The 18,850-nt window shown below is 39.2% G+C and overlaps 1 protein-coding gene across 1 annotated transcript; it reads left to right on the top strand.

Annotated features, from left to right (window-relative positions):
• The first annotated feature begins 15,384 nt into the window (after positions 1 to 15,384).
• Positions 15,385 to 16,659, top strand: LOC127082851 (rac-like GTP-binding protein RHO1). Its single transcript, XM_051023086.1, has 4 exons — positions 15,385 to 15,562; positions 15,678 to 15,921; positions 16,438 to 16,525; positions 16,622 to 16,659. The coding sequence occupies exons 2-4, from the start codon at positions 15,823 to 15,825 to the stop codon at positions 16,657 to 16,659; spliced, it is 225 nt and encodes a 74-aa protein (XP_050879043.1). The 5' UTR covers positions 15,385 to 15,562; positions 15,678 to 15,822.
• Positions 16,660 to 18,850: the final 2,191 nt, after the last annotated feature.

An 18,850-nucleotide genomic window follows, 5' to 3' on the forward strand; every position in this document is an offset into this window, starting at 1 on the left:
CTGGTCAATAAATCAAAATCCCCAGAAGTCGTCGGTAAACGGTTTGTCTGGTATCACCACAAAGATTTTGTTCCTCCCCAAGCGGAGATGCCATCGGTAAATGGCCCAGTTTTCTTCGATATCGGTAAATATCGAATTCCCAGTTGCAGCAGCCATCGGTAGATGGCCTTGATATCGGTAAATATCAGGTTTGCTTTGAAGCCACCATCGGTAAATGGTCTTGCTTCCTTTTCTACACCAAGTTGTTTTCCCAGCAACCATCGGTAAATGGTCTGGCTGAAGTTGATATCGGTAAATATCAAGTTTTTAACCATCGGTAAATGGTTCTGTTTTTCTCAAGATGTTTTCCCAGCAACCATCGGTAAATGGTCTGGCTGAAGTTGATATCGGTAAATATCAAGTTTTTAACCATCGGTAAATGGTTCTGTTTTTCTCAAGATGTTTTCCCAGCAACCATCGGTAAATGGTTTGGCTGAAGTTGATATCGGTAAATATCAAGTTTTAACCATCGGTAAATGGTTCTCGCTTTTCAGAAGTTGTTTTCCCAGCAGCCATCGGTAAATGGTCTGGCTGAAGTTGATATCGGTAAATATCAAGGTCCCAGTTTTAACCATCGGTAAATGGTTTTTGTTTTTCAGAAATTTGTTTTCCCCAGCCGCCATCGGTAAATGGTCTCGCTGAAGTTGATATCGGTAAATATCAAGTTACAGTTTCTAACCATCGGTAAATGGTTTCGCCTTTCTGAAGTTGTCAATTGCAGGCGTCATCGGTAAATGACATGGTTCCTTTTGTATCATATCCAGTCGGTGCAAATTCTACGGTTCTTTGGTATTCAATCCCTGTTTACCCTGAAAGTCTGACAGCCGTTGCTATCATCCGTTCGGGTTCCCAGCTGATTGAATAGGGGCAGCTGTAGCACCTCAAATTTGCACCTATCATTATGCATACATTTTCATATTAGGTCATAGCATATCATAATCCATTGCATAGCATTTGCATTGTCCCTCAGTTGCCTCAAGTGCAAGACAGTCAAGGAATTAGGTCAAGCTAATCTCCTGATCAGTCAACCAAGCAAGCAAAGGAATTTCTCATTGAATCAAGGCCTTGAGGTTTGTCCAACAAGTTCACATGGCTTGGAGGTCTATTTGAAGTATTTTGGTCAAGGGTTGAAGACTTGGAAATCATCAGTTCATGCACAATCAATCAGAAACCCTAAAAGTCAACTGTTGGTCAACTGTCCATTTAATCAGTGATTGGATGATTGGAATTGGTTTGTGAGAGTTCATTCATGTCCAAATAGTCATCATACATCATGCCAGACACCATCATGGAAGAATTTGAAGCCAGATCATGAATTTCCCAAAACGGAAACTGGGCCTGTAACTGAAACTTACCAAAAATGGAAAGTCTTGATCCTCAAAACTACATCATGATACAAGCCTCAAATGAATTTTTGCCCAACATGAAAGTTGAAGATCTTGTTCTCCCATTTCCAAAAAGTTCTAGAACTCTCAATTCCCATGTGTGGTTGGCAAGTTATGATCGAATCGATTTCAGAAAATCTTGAACTTCAAAGGGCCATATCTCTCAAACCGTTTGGCCAATTTTGGTGGGGTTTTTTCCTACAAGTCACATTTGATCCCCTCTTTCCAAAAATATAAATTTCATGAGCCAAAACGTCACCAATCAAAATGGCATATTTTGACTTTTCTTATTTAAATGCAAGTTTGACCAAGAGTTGACTTTTTGATATAAACCTTTTTCTACCATTTGGCTAATTGGGAAAGCTCAGAAATGTCATTTAGAATGTGTTTGCAAAGTCAAAATATGCAGTACATGAAGCCATTGCTTGGTTGCTTGAATTGTAAGAAAGGTACAAATTCACCATACTTGTCCATGCTTCCACAACCATGCCTTGTACTAGCATCATTATGCAGCAGTTTTTCTGTCATGGTGAGCCTCATTATGCAGCCAAATAACCAACAAGTACATATGGCCTTACTAGTTTACTTGAACATTGGCAAAAGGACATGTTTACAACAAATCCAATTCATGAACCATACTTGTACCACATCACATTGCAGATTTTTTGCCCATGATTTTCTGTCAAAACCAAACAGTAACAGCATGGCTTTCCATCTCTTTTTCCTGTCATGAGTAACATATTGCAGCAAAAAAACCAGAGAGACTTCATTCATTTTCACTTGGCATTTCCCTCCACAAAAATTGGAAGATCCTGTTAAGAATAGAGGCAACAGCAAACAGCATACAGGAGCATGATTTCCTGCTACTGTAAACAGAAGTAGCAGCCACATAGAACCAACCAACCTCACTGAAGAAAAAAGATCACATCTTAGCATTTTTCTAAAAGAGAGCAGAGGCAGTCCCAAACAGCAGCAACATCCCACAGCAGACTTGAGCAACAAAACCAGCAAGACCAAGAGCTTCACTCATCCATTGACTTGGCTTGGCATTTCTATTTTTCAATCAAAAACTACACTTTCCTGTCATGATGAACCCTGCTAGCTGCAAGAGAACCAACATAACTTGACATTCTCTCAAGCCTCACTCTTAGCATTTGACCAAACCTTGTCCAGCATACCACAAAGAACCTTCACTCATTTTTCCAACCAAAACCCTTGCTTTGCATTTTCTGTTGCTGTCAAAAAGCATCAAAGATACAACACAAACTAAGGTAGCTTGACCAACCACTTCCATCATATTTTTCTGCCATGAAAAACCAGTAGCATTCTCAAACCTCACCCTTGCTATTTGCTTTGCCTATTCAGAAAAAACCTGCCTTGCCAATACAACCACCAAACACAAACCACACACTCTTGGCATTTCTCTTCTAAAACCTGTCACAACACTGCAGCAAAAAAATCCTGGATTGACATGGCCCTCACTTGGCTATTTCTCTGTCAAAAGACACAAAAAACTAAGCCTTGCTATGCATTTCTGTTTTGCTGTCAAGAAGAATTCCCAAGAACCAAAACCATGAAAAACAAAAGACTTCACTCCAACTGCACTAACCCTGCTATTTTGCATCCCACATCTTCTGTCCAAAACAAAAGCACCTAAACCCAACCTTGCCTTGCCTTGCATTCATTAAAAAATCTGCAACCAACAAGCACATAACACAACAGCAAAGAGGCCATTGTTCACACTCCTCTCAAAACCTCATCCTTGCTTGCTTGGCATGGATCATTGACTGTCATAACAAAACAAACAAAAGCACCTAAACCTAACTTGCCATGCCATTTGCATTTGGTCTGTCAAAAAGCATCAAAGTGACAAACCTGCCACAAGCCAGTCCAACCCTACATTGCATCTTCAAAAACCTGCTATTTTGCATCTCATCTTCTTCTGACCAAAACAAAGGAGCACCAAAAACCCTGCCTTGCATAAGCAATAGGAAGGAGCAGATTGGTTCATAACATCCAAGTTTGAGACCATTTCATCAGTCTACACAAGTTTGAGCCAAGGCCAACTTCATCAATCATCATCTGGGACCCTAAGGTGCAGCTGTTGCACTTCAATAACATCCAAAAGCATCTGTGCACAATTGCCCTTCAAAAATAGGTATGGATTCGACCCTCTCCTTTTGTCAAATTGATACATGATTTTGAAAGATCTTTCAATGCTGAGTTTAATGATGGTCTTAGTTTTGGAAAGGGTTGAGTTATTATGAAGATGTGATGAAATGAAGCTTGATGCTTGAAAATGTTTCCATCGATTTCTTGTTGTGTAGTTCAAATTAATGAAAACCAATGTTAGGATGTTGTTGTGTGTTGTTTAATGTTTACAATGGTGTAATCAATTGACATTTTTGGGAGAAATTGGGAAATTCGATTTTGGGAGGGATGAAGCACTGTTCACAAACCCTAGAAGCCCAGATTTTCTGCATTTGAACGTGTTTTGTATGCTGTTACTGTACCATCCCCCCACGAGCCAATGAAAATATTTCATTTTTCTGGACCAAAACACGGTCGTTTTGATAAGTGGCAGGGTTATTTACAAAAACGCCATTCTTTCAATATTAATTTCAATAATTATTTCATTTTTGATACCAATCTTCCAAAAATCATAACTTGCTCATTTTTGATCCAAATTCAATGGGATTTTTTGTGTTGTGTTCATCATGATCTCTACTTTTTTATCATTATTTTTCCAGAATTTTTGGATGAGTGGTTTTTAAATGATGCTAGGGTTTGTGACATGTGACCAAATTTTGTACACTTTGCCAAATCAATTGTGAAATGATGAGAATGTATCCAATGGTTCCCAAATTTTTTGTGCTTAAACTAGACACACTCATGGTGATTTTGGTATAAAGTTTGTGAATTTATCATTTGTGGTTTGTGAGATATGATTTTTTGAATTAGGGTGTGACAATTTGTGTCACACCATTGATGACCAACTTCATGATTTTCACTGCCATGCTTCTTGACCTCCAAATGACTTGATTTTTTGCATGGGCCTACTATTGTATGTCTAGTTTACATGTGAATTTTCTTGGAATTATTTGTGGCATTTTCCATTTGTTTGAGATTTTCCTTCCCTGCCTAGTCAAATGTTGACTTTGTGTGACACATGTTCCCATTTCATTTGTGAAATTCTCATACTTTATTAGATGGACATGAAATTTTACATGAGATAACTAGACATCCTCATCTTTGCCATGGTTTTGATCCCATTCATTTATCATACACCATTCTTGACTTATGATTTTTCTAAGTTGATACATGTTTGGTTGACTTCCTTAAGCATGTTCAAAATTTCCTGGACTTTCTGATTTTCATTGACTGCCTTCCACTTGTCCAAATGGGATGAAATTTGACATGCTTACCATGCTATGTGTTAGGTTTGATCATGATTTATTTGATGATTTTTGGAAAATGTTTAGATTGCTTTTGATGCAAGTCTTTCTGTTGACTTCTGTGAGCTTCTGTTTGCCATGCTTTGACCTAAATGGCTCATGAAATGATGATAGTGATTGATATGGATGTGAATCCAATTGGTTGTGTTTCCTAGTGTTTTGAACATGATTTTGGATACTTGACCCTTGCTGTTTGGACTTTCTCATTCACTTTTTGACCCTAGGCTTGCCCTAGTGGTCCTGCTACTCACCTTTGAGTTTGTGATTTCAGGTTGACCATCAAATGGCCATTGAGACCAATTCTTTTGGCTGAGCTTGCTTGAATATTGTTGTCTAACCTCTTTGTTTTGTAGGTGGCTTGGCTCACATGCCATAAGCCTTGTGCCTTGCACATCCTTGTGCCCCCTAATTGACTGTTGGTGTCTGTTTCTGTTTGTTTTGTTTGAAGTTGCATACTAACATCTGCTTGACTGTTTCAGGTGCTTTAGTTGCTTAGTTCCTTGTGAACTTTTTGCTTTGCTTTGCTTGTATAAGCAATTTGCATTGAGGTATGTCTCTTCTACTTCATGTAGTCTGGAAGACCTGGCCTGTTACTTGGCCAGGCAACTGTCTGAAGTCCTCCTTAAGAGGCAATGTTTGTGGATGTTTAATTTTGTCCTTGCATAGAGTCAAAGTCCTCCTAAGTGAAGAGGCAATTGGTGGAAGGTAGGGATATGCAATCTATCCCCCACTATTCAGTGTGTCATCCGCTTTGCTCACACCACTGTGTTGATGCATTGCAGATACAAACCCAAGATCTTGTACAATTGCACAGTTGAGTCAGTTTCAAATGTGTAGAAGGGTTCCCACTTTCTGAACCCACACATTCCTGTCTTGAGCTCTCCCTGGCCAGGGATAAGAGCTGTGAGGTCTCATCCTCACTTCATCCTTTCATCTGCTTCACCTTAGCCCCTCAATGGCAAGGTTAAGAGCACCCTTACCCCATTCCAGTTGGCCCTAGTGCCTAACCCTTGATGTTTGAGCCCCCTTGTTGGTGTGTTTATTTCATGCTGTAGGTGCTTCATGTGATTGCCTGCTTGCTTTGCCTCTTTAGGTTTAGCTTAGACTTGCCCTTGTGCAAGATAGGTTGTGCTTGACTTGCCCTTGTGCAAAGTCAAGTCTGTGTGGCTTGCTCCCTGTGTGAGCCATGTTTAGAGTTGTTTGGCCGAACTACGGCAACTCTGATTCTCATGTTCAGATGAGATACGTAGGCACGAGATGCGATGTCTTGTCGAGTTTGACTAACCACTAACACTGATTCTTTTCTCTCACCCCAGTTGTGATCGAGATATCCCCTTTCTCTTGCCCTAGTTGCAATCGAGACTTTGCTTTTTCCTGTGTCTGCTTAGGATAAGTTGGCCCTTGTGCCATTTAGCTAGAAACCTTAACTTAGGGTTGACTTTGCATGACAACATCTAGGCTCGAGTCGTAGTCTCCCTAGAGTTGTGTCTCCCTCTGTTATCTGGTTAGGCTAGAACCTTTATCCCTGCGTAGGGGAACTACATCGCCCTGATCTTCATACCAGATGAAGTATGTAGGCAGGAGATTGAGCTGATCTCTCCGGGCGCCTTTTCTTTCTTTTGTGTGTGTTGTCTGACCTTTGCTAGGCTCGAGTCTGTGACTCCTTAGCATTTGCTGTCTGTCTGTTTGTGTGTGTTTGACAGTTATAGGCTTGAGTCCCCGACTCCCTATTAACTTGTTGTGTTGTTGTGCGCTTGGAAGCTGATGTAAGTCCATCGAGTGGCAGTTAGGTTCCGGTGTGCGTGTGTTTAGGTTCGGATGCTGATGTAAGTCCAGTGATTGGCTTTCAGGCTCCACGTTTGCCTCTTTGTGTGTGTTTTGGTTCGGATGCTGATGTAAGTCCAGTGATTGGCATTCAGGCTCCACGTTTGCCTTTGCCTTTGTTTGTTTGTGTGCGTGTCAGCCGAGCTACGAATGCTCTGATTCTTCTCTCGTCCGAGAAGGTACGTATGCATAGGATGCGATATCCTAGCGAGCATGTGTCGTTTCCCCAGTCCGAACTACTTCGACTCTGATGTCTATGCCTGATAGACTAAGTAGGCCCAGGATGCGACATCCTGCCGAGTCAGTTTCAGTCTGTTTTCTTGTGTCTCTTTCAGCCAGTGTGTGTGAGTTTGAGCAGTATTTAGCAACCAATTTTCCTACCTTTTGTGCGTGGATCCCGTAGAGTACTACGGATGCGTAGGGGTGCTAATACCTTCCCTTCGCATAACCGACTCCCGAACCCATTCTCTTTGGTCGCGAGACCATGTTCTTTCCTAGGTTTACTCTGAGCGTTTCCTTTCCCTCTTTTGGGATAAATAACGCACGGTGGCGGCTCTGTTGTTCTTTCTTTTCCCGCCGGTTTTTCGCGTGATGCGACACTATGTTGTGTTGTCGGAGATCTTCATCAACGTTTCCCATCTTCTTGAACATAGTATAAGGCATTAGGTTGACGGCAACACCTCCGTCGATATAAACCTTATTCACTGCCGTTCCATCCACCTTAGCTCTGATGAACAATGGTTTTAGATGGTACATCATCCAAGGACTGGGCCTTTCAAACATTGCTTTATGCCCCTCCACCACGCCGCTGTTCATGACATAGTAGCATAAAGTCTTTCCCTCCTCTGTTTCGTCTAGTACAAAGTCTCCTTCTATTTCAGAAACTTCAGATACCCTGTCCTATTCGGATGGTAGTACCGACATAATGCTGTAGTTTACGACGAAATCATCACCGTAGATATCGTCGTTGTTTTTGTCATACATATCCTCATCGAATTCCTCATCAGACTGAGGAGAATACTCAGGTCCTTCTTCCTTTGGTTAGGGAGAATACTTTGGCTCATCCTCTTTCAATTTTTCTTTGCTTCATGGTAGTCCCTCGATCTTTGACGAACATTCCACGTTCTGGGTAGTTATCAATGCCTTCTTTCTCGTCAAGTCAACGGTCATGGCCACTGTCTGGTTGGCCACCATTTTTGCAAGTCCCTTGACCTTTGACACATGTTCCTTTTGTCCAGCAGTCTCCGAAGTCTTTGACTAGGGGGGTGGTAACAACTTTCCCAGCTTTTTTGTTTCGCTGGTGGCGTCTCCACCGTGTCATAGTCATAGGATTCTTTCCTTTGTAGTTAGGAGAGATTGTGTAACCTCTCCTCTTCCAACACCCTCCATTTTGGCTTCTTACCCCCCCTTCTGATTGACAGGTTCTATCCATTTCTCCTGTGGAACATCAGTTGGAGGAATGAATGTCTTCAGGCGGGGACTTTGAAACTGCCTTCTGTACTCTTCGTTCCGTCGAGGTGCTCCATGCCTGTTGAACACGAATCGTGGGACAGTAGGCTTTTCCTCCTTCTCGGCCTTGTTGTTGGCCTCCAGTCTTTCGGAGGTTTTCTCGTTGAATACCACGCTACACTTCGGGCATAACAAAGCCTTTGATCCCTTCTCCTTGCACTTCTCCTGGAAGTCAGACAAACTTTTGCCAAGCTGGGGATAGGCCGACTCGAGCCTCCTTTCGTCTTTGACTTCGAAACCTTCAGTAGTTTCGACCATCATTACTTCAAATGATTCAGCTAACGAGGTTTCTTTGAGAACCTCAATGAGACCATCAATAGTCTTCACCATCATGCACTATAGAGGCTCAACATACAATGCTTCTTCCACCTTCAAAGGGTCAGAATCCACCTGCATTTTTGGCCTTTCGCCAAACTGGAGCCTTCCTTCTTTCAGATCTTTCTGCACCAAATCCCTGAAAAGAACACACTGGTAAGTTTTGTGACCAAGGAAATTATGAAATTTAAAAAATGTCCATTTTCTTTTTCTGTTCTAGGGGAGAGTCTTTTAAACCCCGAGGGACGATAATCTGTCAGTCTTTTACCAATAGATCAAAGATCTCGTCACATTTAGACACGTCGAACGTATATGTCTTAGCGACGTATTTGTCTATTCTCTCTAGTTCGACAAGGTTTTTCCCATTCAGTGGTTTCAAAACCTTGCACGTATATGGAGGTCTGAGCTTAAGTTCCGCCACGTTGACCTCACTCCTGTCAACTATATCTTCATCGTCGGAAGAGCCTCATTCGACTGCGATGTAGGACACATTCTCTTTTTTATGACATCGACCTGCCCTAGACTTTTCAGCTTTCAAGCATTCGATACATCGAACGCTATCGGCCAATTGGGCCATATCCCTAAGATACTGGGTATCCATCTTCTTCCTTATAGAATAATCTAGACTCCCAGCCGCCATTTCGACTAGATTGTGTTCAGGGACTTGAGTAAAGCATTGCGCCTTCAATAGTCTAAACCTGTTCAAGTATTGATCAATTGATTCAGCGACCTTTCACTTAATGTTAGATAGTTCTTTAAGGTTGATCTTTGATTGTCCCATGTGAAATTGTTCATGGAACAACCGTTCCAACTGTGTCCATGTTTGGATCGACTGTGGAGGTAACATTGTTAACCGGGTAAACACATTTTTCATGAGAGAGCTTGGGAAGTATTTCAACTTCAAGTCCCCGTTGTTTGCTATGTCACCAGCCTCGGTCTAGTACCTCGTCACATGTTCTTCGGTGGATTCTTCAGTATCCCCCACGAACTTAGTAAATTTAGGGACTTTCCATCCCCTTGGCAATTCTGTCTGTAAGACAAAATCTGGTAGAGGCGAGGAGTATGTCGGCCGTTGGAGCCTTTAGGTTTTGTTCCCCTATGGATGCGTCGTGTCGAACTTGTCGAACCACCTGGTTGGGATCCTAGTTATGGTTAACCAGTACTATGGGGGGCCTTCGTGCCACCCTTGGGATGTTTTCAAACTCCTGAAATTCTTGTTCGACCGTATCGTCTGTCATCTCCTCTTGTCGAACCAGAGTCTTTGGTCGAGGAGGAGGCGTGGGATTTTGACGCACTTGAGCCCTTAGAGCTCCCAAAAAGTCTCCAATCCCGGTCATTTGGGTTGCCAACTGTTGATAACTCTGCGTCGAATCTTGGATCAAAGGCCTTAAAATAGTACCCATTTGCTGAGTTAGCATGTGTACCATTTCATGGTTACTTTCATCCATTTGCTGCCTCATAACGACAACGGAGCTTGACGTAAATGTTGGGACTGATTGAGACGTCAATCCAAACCCTAGGGGCCGACCAAATAGGGTTGCCAAAGGTCCAAACCCCTGATAACGAGGGAATCATGATGACGAGGTATCGCTGTAAGTCGAACCGAGGTTATGCATGTTTGCCATAAAATCTGTCGGCATTCCCAACATTCTGTGTATGGGAGCCATGTAACTGAGCATATGTTGCCCCATAGTTCCCATGGTAGTCGGTGTCGGTGCTTGTGGCTGACACGACGTCAGAATTGGTCCTACAAACGCTGTTGAAAACATCGACGTCATACTAGAGCCGATGTCAGCGGCCTGGGGCGTCGTTGTGTCTCCCGCCGAAGACGTTTCTTCGTGGGGTCTAGGAGACGTCATTTTTCCACTGCGTAATTGCATACAACTTAACACTCTCGAGGTCCCACCAGGTGTGTCAATTTGTTGTTTTGTGCAACAATCTCTAGCCTTCCTATATGAGGTTTACTTGCAGGACCGACTAAGGAGTCCCAGACTTAGTGTTTTGGGTGTATGACTATTTGGTAAATAATGTTTCTGACTGGTTGAAAGGGTGTAAATGAGACTCTTGACGAGTCAAAGAAATAATAAAGGTAAAATGACAAGTAGAAACGATAAAATACTGAAAGAAAGATGATAAACGATAAAGTGAGATAAGACAAAAGATAAGCTTTGCGAAGATTAAGTGACTTGTAATTATAAAGTGGAGGCAAATTACGTTGTTTGTGAGCAGAGTAACTTTTTTCTCGTAAACGCTTTGGTACTTCAAGCTTTACCCATACTGCAAATTTCCAAATTGCCACCCTTGAATTCTCACCTAACATTGGCTTAAATACTAATTAGAAAGTAACTGTCGGGAGGTTACAAAGCCTTCTTGAGGTGCCACGTGTCGGTCCACTTCCCCCATCTTGGTGCATAACTACCCACGACTTCTTTACGTGCCCATGTTCTCATTCTCCGCTCAAAACCTTTCGACTTCGACCGAAGCTTACCTGTGTCAACCGGCAGACTCGTCCACCCTTCTCTCGAGGAGCTTTTGACGGAACCCCTGGTCGAAATTGGCTTTTCCCCTAGCCGAAGTTTGCCAGCTAACAGAACTGTGAATGAACTGCATTTCTGACCTATTTCTGAATTGTGTTAAGATGGTAAATTTTATGTTAACTGATATCGAGTTGTTAGTTGTTGAGATGGAGTTTGTTATGAAGTTCTAAATGATTTTCTATCATGAAACTGTCCATTACAGGTTGAAGTTTGGTGAATGGTCACTGATTAAATAGCGACCTTATAGTGCAGGTATAATTTCATACTACAGACTTAGCTAAGTTAAAACTTCGTTAGCAGTTAGTTGTTATTGTTAGCCGAATTTGATGGATTTGTCAAGTGTAACTGTGATAGACAAATGATATCATTATTAGGGCCTTGCTTATCTCTATTAATGTCGTCGTTCTTTGCTGTTGCAGATGTCCTTCAGCTTTCTGCACAACCTATTGTCCTATTTTCCATATTTCAATGACTGACTTAGGGGTTAAAGGGGTATGCTAGAGATTAAAATCCTGGTAAATGCAGTTGTATAGTCCAGTTAGCAACCTGTCAAACTAAAAGTTGGTTTTCCTTGATTGTTAATTTGTTAGATTGAAGGGAAAATGAACTTTTAGAAAACTGAGTTGTTAGAAGGGAAGTTAATGTGTTTGACCTAATCCTGTTAATCATAATTTTGCACTTAGTTGCAGCCCTGAACCCTATTAATGTGGCATTGATTTAATTAGTGTAACTTGACTCTGCTTAGTCGAATTAGTATCCTATTAGCTGCTACCAGTTATGCTGCAAAGTGATGTTGTTGTTGCTGAAATATATGTAACTGTTGGAAAATGAGATGCAACTTTGAGGTTAATGGAAATCACATGTATTATAATGATGCCTGCTTATTGTTGATGATAGAATGGTGACAGAATTTGAACGTGGTGCTTATGCATTGGTGACTTGTATACATGTTTCTATATTGAAGCTTGTTTGTATCCTTAATGAAAAAAACCTTAGTTTAATGATGATTGAACACTGAATGCAGGTTGTTGTAATGCTGATTTTGCTTAGCATTTGGTCAGGAATTCAAAGCATTAAAGTGGTGCTATCATGACATTCAAGAGTGATGGCTTGCTAGCACATGAAGGAGACTTAGAGTGTGAAGTAAAGGAATCGGAAGAATGAAGGACCAAGGTGAAACTTGGTCACCTATGATTTGTGCATAGGTAACATCATGATGCAATCTTCATGAATCAAGGTACCAAGCAACAAGATTTAGGGTTTGTGCATGAGTGTATCACATGATGTCATTTCCATGCCAAAGCCTCAAGGATTAGGGTTTTGAATAAATGAATGTCATGATGTGAACTTCATGGATCAAGACCCCAGAGGGCATGGAATTAGGGTTTTCCCTAATATGATGTGCCAAACATCCAATAATAAAACAAAACCCTAGTTTGAATCAACCACCAGCTTTGAATCTATGATATTTGTATTAACATGAATACATGCTGCATATGAATGAAGCATGAATGGGTACAAATGAATCTTAAGTCCAAGGTTGAGTGAAAATATGAAAAGGAGAGGGCAAATTTTGGGGTACGACATCGACATCATACATTATTATGGCAAAAAAGGAAAAGATGCAAAGAGTTCTTAATATCTCGACCATAATAAACATAAGATAGGGGACAATCTATGTTTTTTTTTATGGAGATTCTCTCATTGTGGGAGACAATTTCTTCCCAGTCTCCACAAAAAACTTTTCAACTTTAGTCGGATAGCTAGATTCCACAAACGATTCCAGTTATTTGAGACTTTTAAATCATCTCTATTAACTAAATGCTTTGCACACACACACACTATATAGAAACTTTTGACCCTATATCCACTTGTATTATCAAACCTTCATATGATTTCATTTGGCTTATTTAAACTCAAAAAATGGATCTTTAAAATTTCATTCACATCTTTATGTACAAAGATAAATCTAATAAGTGGTTCCTTCTAATTACCTATAATGAGATCTATAAGTTGATTTACTGTTATATAATGGGAATAGGTAGGAAAGGGTGTATGAACCCGAGAACTACCCTCACCATGAAGCCAATCATATAACCAAACATGAATAGAAGAACCGTCGTCAATATTCCAAGGATGTCCTTCCTTCAATACTATCCAAAAAGCCCCGATACTACGCAAAATATAACTTGGATTATGACCAACAATCGAACCCAAGAAGTTTCCTTGAGGAAAATATTTTTCTTTGAAGATGAGAGAAACCATAGAATTTGGGTTGGATAAGAGTATCCAACCTTGCTTCCCTAACATTGCTATATTAAACCCATGATAGTCTTCAACCTTGCTAGATCACGCATCAATCTTATTTCCGTATTTGGGTTGGATAAGAGTATCCAACCTTGCTTCCCTAACATTGCTAGATTAAACCCTTCCTGGAATCATATGGCCTACATAGTCTTCATTCATAATGATAGTGTTGCTAATAGTTGTAACACACAATGTCATTCAACTAACCCATTTGTTGCTAAAATCCATATGATCCAAAAAGACAAAAATATATTTCATGTTTACCCGATAGTACACCTTGCTGATATCTATCTTTAAGGATGCATCGCCCTTATTCCCTCCAGTCTTGCATTTAAGATATGATGAATAATTTCTAATGCTATAATCACATTATCTAATATAGAATGACCTACTACAAAACCTGATTGTTCAATAGAAACACATTTGTGAATTGCCTGTTAGAGTCTGTTAGCTAAAATGTTTTCCAAAATATTATAGACCACAATGCATAATGAAATGGGTAGAAGATCCTTCATAATTTCAAGATTTTCACATTTAGAAATGAGAACAACATTGGTTTTTTCAAAAACACCAGGAAAAGCTTCTTCTTCCAGCCACCTTCTACAAGCCAAAGAGACATTTGCTCCACAAAGATACCAGAAATGCTTAAAAAATCATGGATTAAGACCATTAGAACCAAGGATTTATCTGCGTTTATTGAAAAATGACTTGTCTAAACTCGTCATCAATAAATAATCAGTGACATATGTATTATCTTCATCGTTTAAGCACGACCTCATGGTGTTGATAATCAAGTCACGAGAATGATTAGAAGTAATAAATAACTCAGAAAAATAATCAAGATTTAGCTGATAAAGATTTGCTTGCGTATGAACCCAATTATCACCACACTATTACGGAAAACCCCTCTCACAACTGTTGGAAAAGAGATACCATTACGGTTGACCAACCGTTGTGAGGTAGGGTGTGATTATAAGTATGATATTTTCCACCACTGACGTGTGACCGTTGTGATAAATTAGGTAGTGCACTACCAATCACAATAGTTGTAGTAAACAACCGTTGTGCAATATATAAATGTCATGTGTTCAATTTTCAGTGATGGTATGGTATAAAATATTTGACGCACTACCTACCACCACAGTCTTCTTAAACAACTGTGTTGAATAATTTATTATTTTTTCATATATACCCCATATTTTTTGTACTTGTATTTTAGACATATATTAAAAACCTAAATAATTTATTTTTTACAAAACAACTTCTATTCAAAAATATTATTTACATGATCAATCTAAAAAATATAGTAAACATATATTTACAAAACAATTTGCATTCATCCTCTCATAACCATATCATCACCACCATTACAATATCAACAACACCTCTTCATTATCAATACAACACAACTACACCGATACTCACATTTTCTAAACTACCAAAAATAATCAAAAACTAGTGGATGAGAAAAACAGATTGTTACACAAAATTATGTTTGAACACCCTTGTCAAACAGTGCATTGAAAATAAACGGCCAACGTCTACGGATGTCTTTTAAGTCATTCACTACGCCAAAAAGGTTTTTTAACAGCGCATCTTAGACAACGCTTTTAAAAGAAAGCGCTGTCTAAGGTTAAAATAAAAATAAAACACAGAAAATGTTCTAAAAAAATAATGAAAGCGCTTTTAAATATAGACCTTAGTCAGCGCTTTTGAGAAAGCGCTGTTTAAAGTCTTTCAATTAAAAAAAAAATTAAAACCAAAAGCGCTGTCTAAGGTGGGGATTTAGAAAGCGCTTTTGGAAAGCGCTGTCTAAGGCATATCTTAGAAAGCGCTTTCCACAAAAGCGCTGTCTAAGGTCTAATTAAAATTAAATTTCAGACTTCTATTTTCGTTCTCAGTTCTTTTTGTTTTCCCTCCTGCGATTAAACCCCTCCAGCGAACCCTAACAGCGAACGAGAATACATTGTAATCATTCGGTTTCAATACCAGAAAGTGTTTGAAGGAAAAAAACAATCAATAATAGTAAGAACACAAAGGTACGAGTTTGTTGGCAGAGATTGGTTTGGTTAACGAACGCTTTAACGGCAAAATTTCCCGGGCTACAAGGCTTCCTGTCTCTCTCTCTCTTTCATCTCCATGCGCGACAATTCCCATTTTCTCACTCATAATTTCCATCTCCTCCAAAAGGGTTAGGGTTTCCATTTTTCTCTCTGCATTTTCCCTTTTTCATTTTTTTTAAAAAATTTTTCTTTCCCTTTTTTTCATTCATGGAAGTTTGTGGATTTTCGTTTTACATCGTACAGATGCGTAATTGAAGGGGGAATTGGCAATAACTGGAGGAGGAGAAGTAGGGAGGGTGTGTGGGTGAGAGTGATTGGGGTCCTAAGGTGGAAGATCTGGCTAGGGTTTTCGTTTTTCATTGGAGATTGAGGTGAAATTAAGGAGAAGATGAGCGCTTCTAGGTTCATCAAGTGTGTTACTGTTGGGGATGGAGCTGTGGGTAAAACGTGTTTGCTAATTTCCTACACAAGCAATACCTTCCCTACTGTGAGCTATTTCTTTCCTTTTTTTTGTTTGTTATTTTTCAGTAATTTGGATTTATTTTTCTGTGTTGAATGGTATCTTTGAGAAATTTATTCACAAATGTTGACATATGGTTACTGATGTTTGAGGAAATTGGAGTTGTTGTTGGTTTTCATTTTCTGTTCTTTTTTAAGAAAATGAGATTTTGAGATGTAACAATTGGCTCAATTAATTTGGTACGTCTGCTTGGGAAAGAAAACATTTTTTGTAATTTGTTTTCTTTCAATTTTTTGTGATCACAGATGAAGAAATCAATGTTTGTTGTACCTTGATTTCATTCATCTGCGTGTAGTTTTGTAATCTTCCCTTTTTTCTATTGTTAATATTTATTATTTAGTTATAATTCTTCATTTTTGTGCATGAAATGGTGTATAATTAGATTCTGGATAGTGCTCCAATGCCTTATTATCATGTATGTGTGCCTATTGAAAAAGATAGATGATTATTATTTTTGCATCTCTTCACTTTGTCTGGAAACAGGATTACGTGCCAACTGTCTTCGACAATTTCAGTGCAAATGTGGTTGTGAATGGAAGCACTGTTAATTTGGGATTGTGGGATACTGCAGGTATTGTTATATAATTACCTTTTTTTTTTCTTTCTTTTGAAGCATACAATGTAGAGAGTGCTTTCTAGATTTTTATTCTTTTATTTTGTGAAACAGGACAAGAGGATTATAACAGATTAAGACCTTTGAGTTAATGTGTATATTCAAAGAAAAGAGGTAATATACAATTATATGACATATATTCATGGAAGTTGTTACATTCTTAATTTGATCTAACTATTTATATGACATGTAGCTTCAAGAAAATGAGGTTAGCAATGCCTCCGCACAACAGAAAAAGGAGGTTAGCAACGCCTCCGCACGGGTAAAAAGTTCTGGTGCTAAGAAGACCGTAGCTAGGAAAAAACCTACCACCAAGTATAGGTCGTGCCTCAAGACATTTCTAGAGATGACCGATATACCGACCGGAGGTGTTCGGACTGTACATATGGAGGTAGGGATTTTCGGCTTTGATTACGACCAAATGATTGGTAATGAAGACTTCATGCAAGTTTTTAGTCATGAAGAAATCGGCGTCACCGTTGTCAATACATATATTAGGTAAATCCGGTCTACTTTGTTTTATTAATTAAATAACTTATGTTAATGATGTTTACTTTATGTTAATCCGGTTTACTTTATGTTTCAAAAGAGGTGTTAATGATGTTTTTATATTAGGTTTTTGTATGACAAATTGATGCGCCCCAATGGTTTGGACGTGTCATTCGGATTCTTAGCACCCGCGACCGTCAACTTAGGTTTAATCTTAAGTAGACCGGATACCGTGACGGAGTACGTTCTTCGGATCCTCATGGACAATAAAGATGCGGAGAAGTTGTTTTTTATACCGTTTAATACCGGGTTAGCATTTCATTCTAAATTCATCTATTATAATTATTTTCCAAGTTACCATCTAACATTTGCCTAATCATTACAGTGGACATTGGTTGTTGCTCGCAATCAATCCTATCCGAGAAATTGTGTATTATCTTGACTCGTTAGGAAATGATTGGACAACATACCCGGATATGAAGGTCCTAATTGACACGTAAGTGAGAATGTTCAAAATTTTTCTTAGTTTATGTGAATTGTTCTAATTGCTTCATTTTTATTTTATTAGCGTCCTACAAGCTTTTCGGGCCCAACGAGATATCCAAACCTCAAGGAGGGGCGCCAACTCCATTACATGGATTAAAGTGGCGGTATATTTTTAATTACCACATTTTTTATTATATTAGTGATGACACTTGATAAAACTTAGGATTTATAATCCATATTTTTTTTCATATGTAGTGTCCTCAACAACGTAATCAAATAGATTGCGGGTATTTCATGTTGAGGTTTATGCGAGATACTCTTGCTTTGGGCCGATTAAAGATTCCCACCGATGTATGTATTTCTAACTTATGAGTTATTTTTATATTTACACATATCTCATATAATTAAATAGTTGGAATTAATTCAAAATATGTTATATTATTATGTAGTACTTTGATGAATTCAAGTGTGCATTTTATACAAAGGATCAAGTGGACGAAATCAAAGAGGAGTGATGTCAATTCATGATAAAGCTCAATGTTTGTTCATAAATTTGTGTAATTAATGTGTACATTTGTAGTATATGTTATGACTTGTAAATGTGTACATAAATTTGTATATATTTTGATACATTTAAGGCAAAATTGGTTTGAATTGGTATATATATATATTTGTTAGCCAAAAATTGGTAGAAAAAAGGCCAAAATGGCATATATAAAATGTGATAATTGTCTGTCAAAATCTGGTTGAAAACAGGTAGAAATTCTGGTTTATAAACCTGGAAAAAATGTGGTTTAAAACAAAAGCTTCAAAAATTTTCGTATACCTTAGACAGCGCTTTTGTAAAAAGCGCTGTCTAAGGGGGGGATTAGAAAGCGCTTTAGGCAAAAGCGCTGTCTAAGGGGGGGGGGGGGGGGGGGGGGGGGGGCTTAGACAGCGCTTTTTGAAAAGCGCTGTCTAAGGTATACCTAAAAAAATTAAAATAGGAGGGTCTTAGAAAGCGCTTTTGGCCAAAGCGCTGTCTAAGGGGGTGGGGCTTAGACAGCGCTTTTCAAAAGCGCTGTCTAAGGTATACCTAAAAAATTTAAAATAAGAGGGTCTTATAAAGCGCTTTTGGCCAAAGCGCTGTCTAAGGGGGGGGGGGCTTAGATAGCGCTTTTAAGATTTAAAAAAGCGCTGTCTAAACCTTTAGCAGCGGAGGTTTAGACAGCGCTTTAAAGCGCTGTCTAAGGCTAAAAAAAGCGCTGTCTAAGGTCTTGTTTGTTGTAGTGATTGGGGAGAATGGTGTCATGTCGTTAAATGTCTCAA

This window comes from Lathyrus oleraceus, chromosome 5 (assembly GCF_024323335.1).
Source record: "Lathyrus oleraceus cultivar Zhongwan6 chromosome 5, CAAS_Psat_ZW6_1.0, whole genome shotgun sequence".
Lineage (NCBI taxonomy): Eukaryota > Viridiplantae > Streptophyta > Magnoliopsida > Fabales > Fabaceae > Lathyrus > Lathyrus oleraceus.

What these genes read in the sequence shown, in the direction of transcription:
- LOC127082851 (XM_051023086.1), top strand. Translation starts at nt 15,823, where the DNA reads ATGAGCGCTTCTAGGTTCATCAAGTGTGTTACTGTTGGGGATGGAGCT. An exon ending in CAAGCAATACCTTCCCTACT is followed by an intron (nt 15,922 to 16,437) that starts GTGAGCTATTTC and finishes GTCTGGAAACAG; the next exon opens with GATTACGTGCCAACTGTCTT. An exon ending in GGGATTGTGGGATACTGCAG is followed by an intron (nt 16,526 to 16,621) that starts GTATTGTTATAT and finishes TTTGTGAAACAG; the next exon opens with GACAAGAGGATTATAACAGA.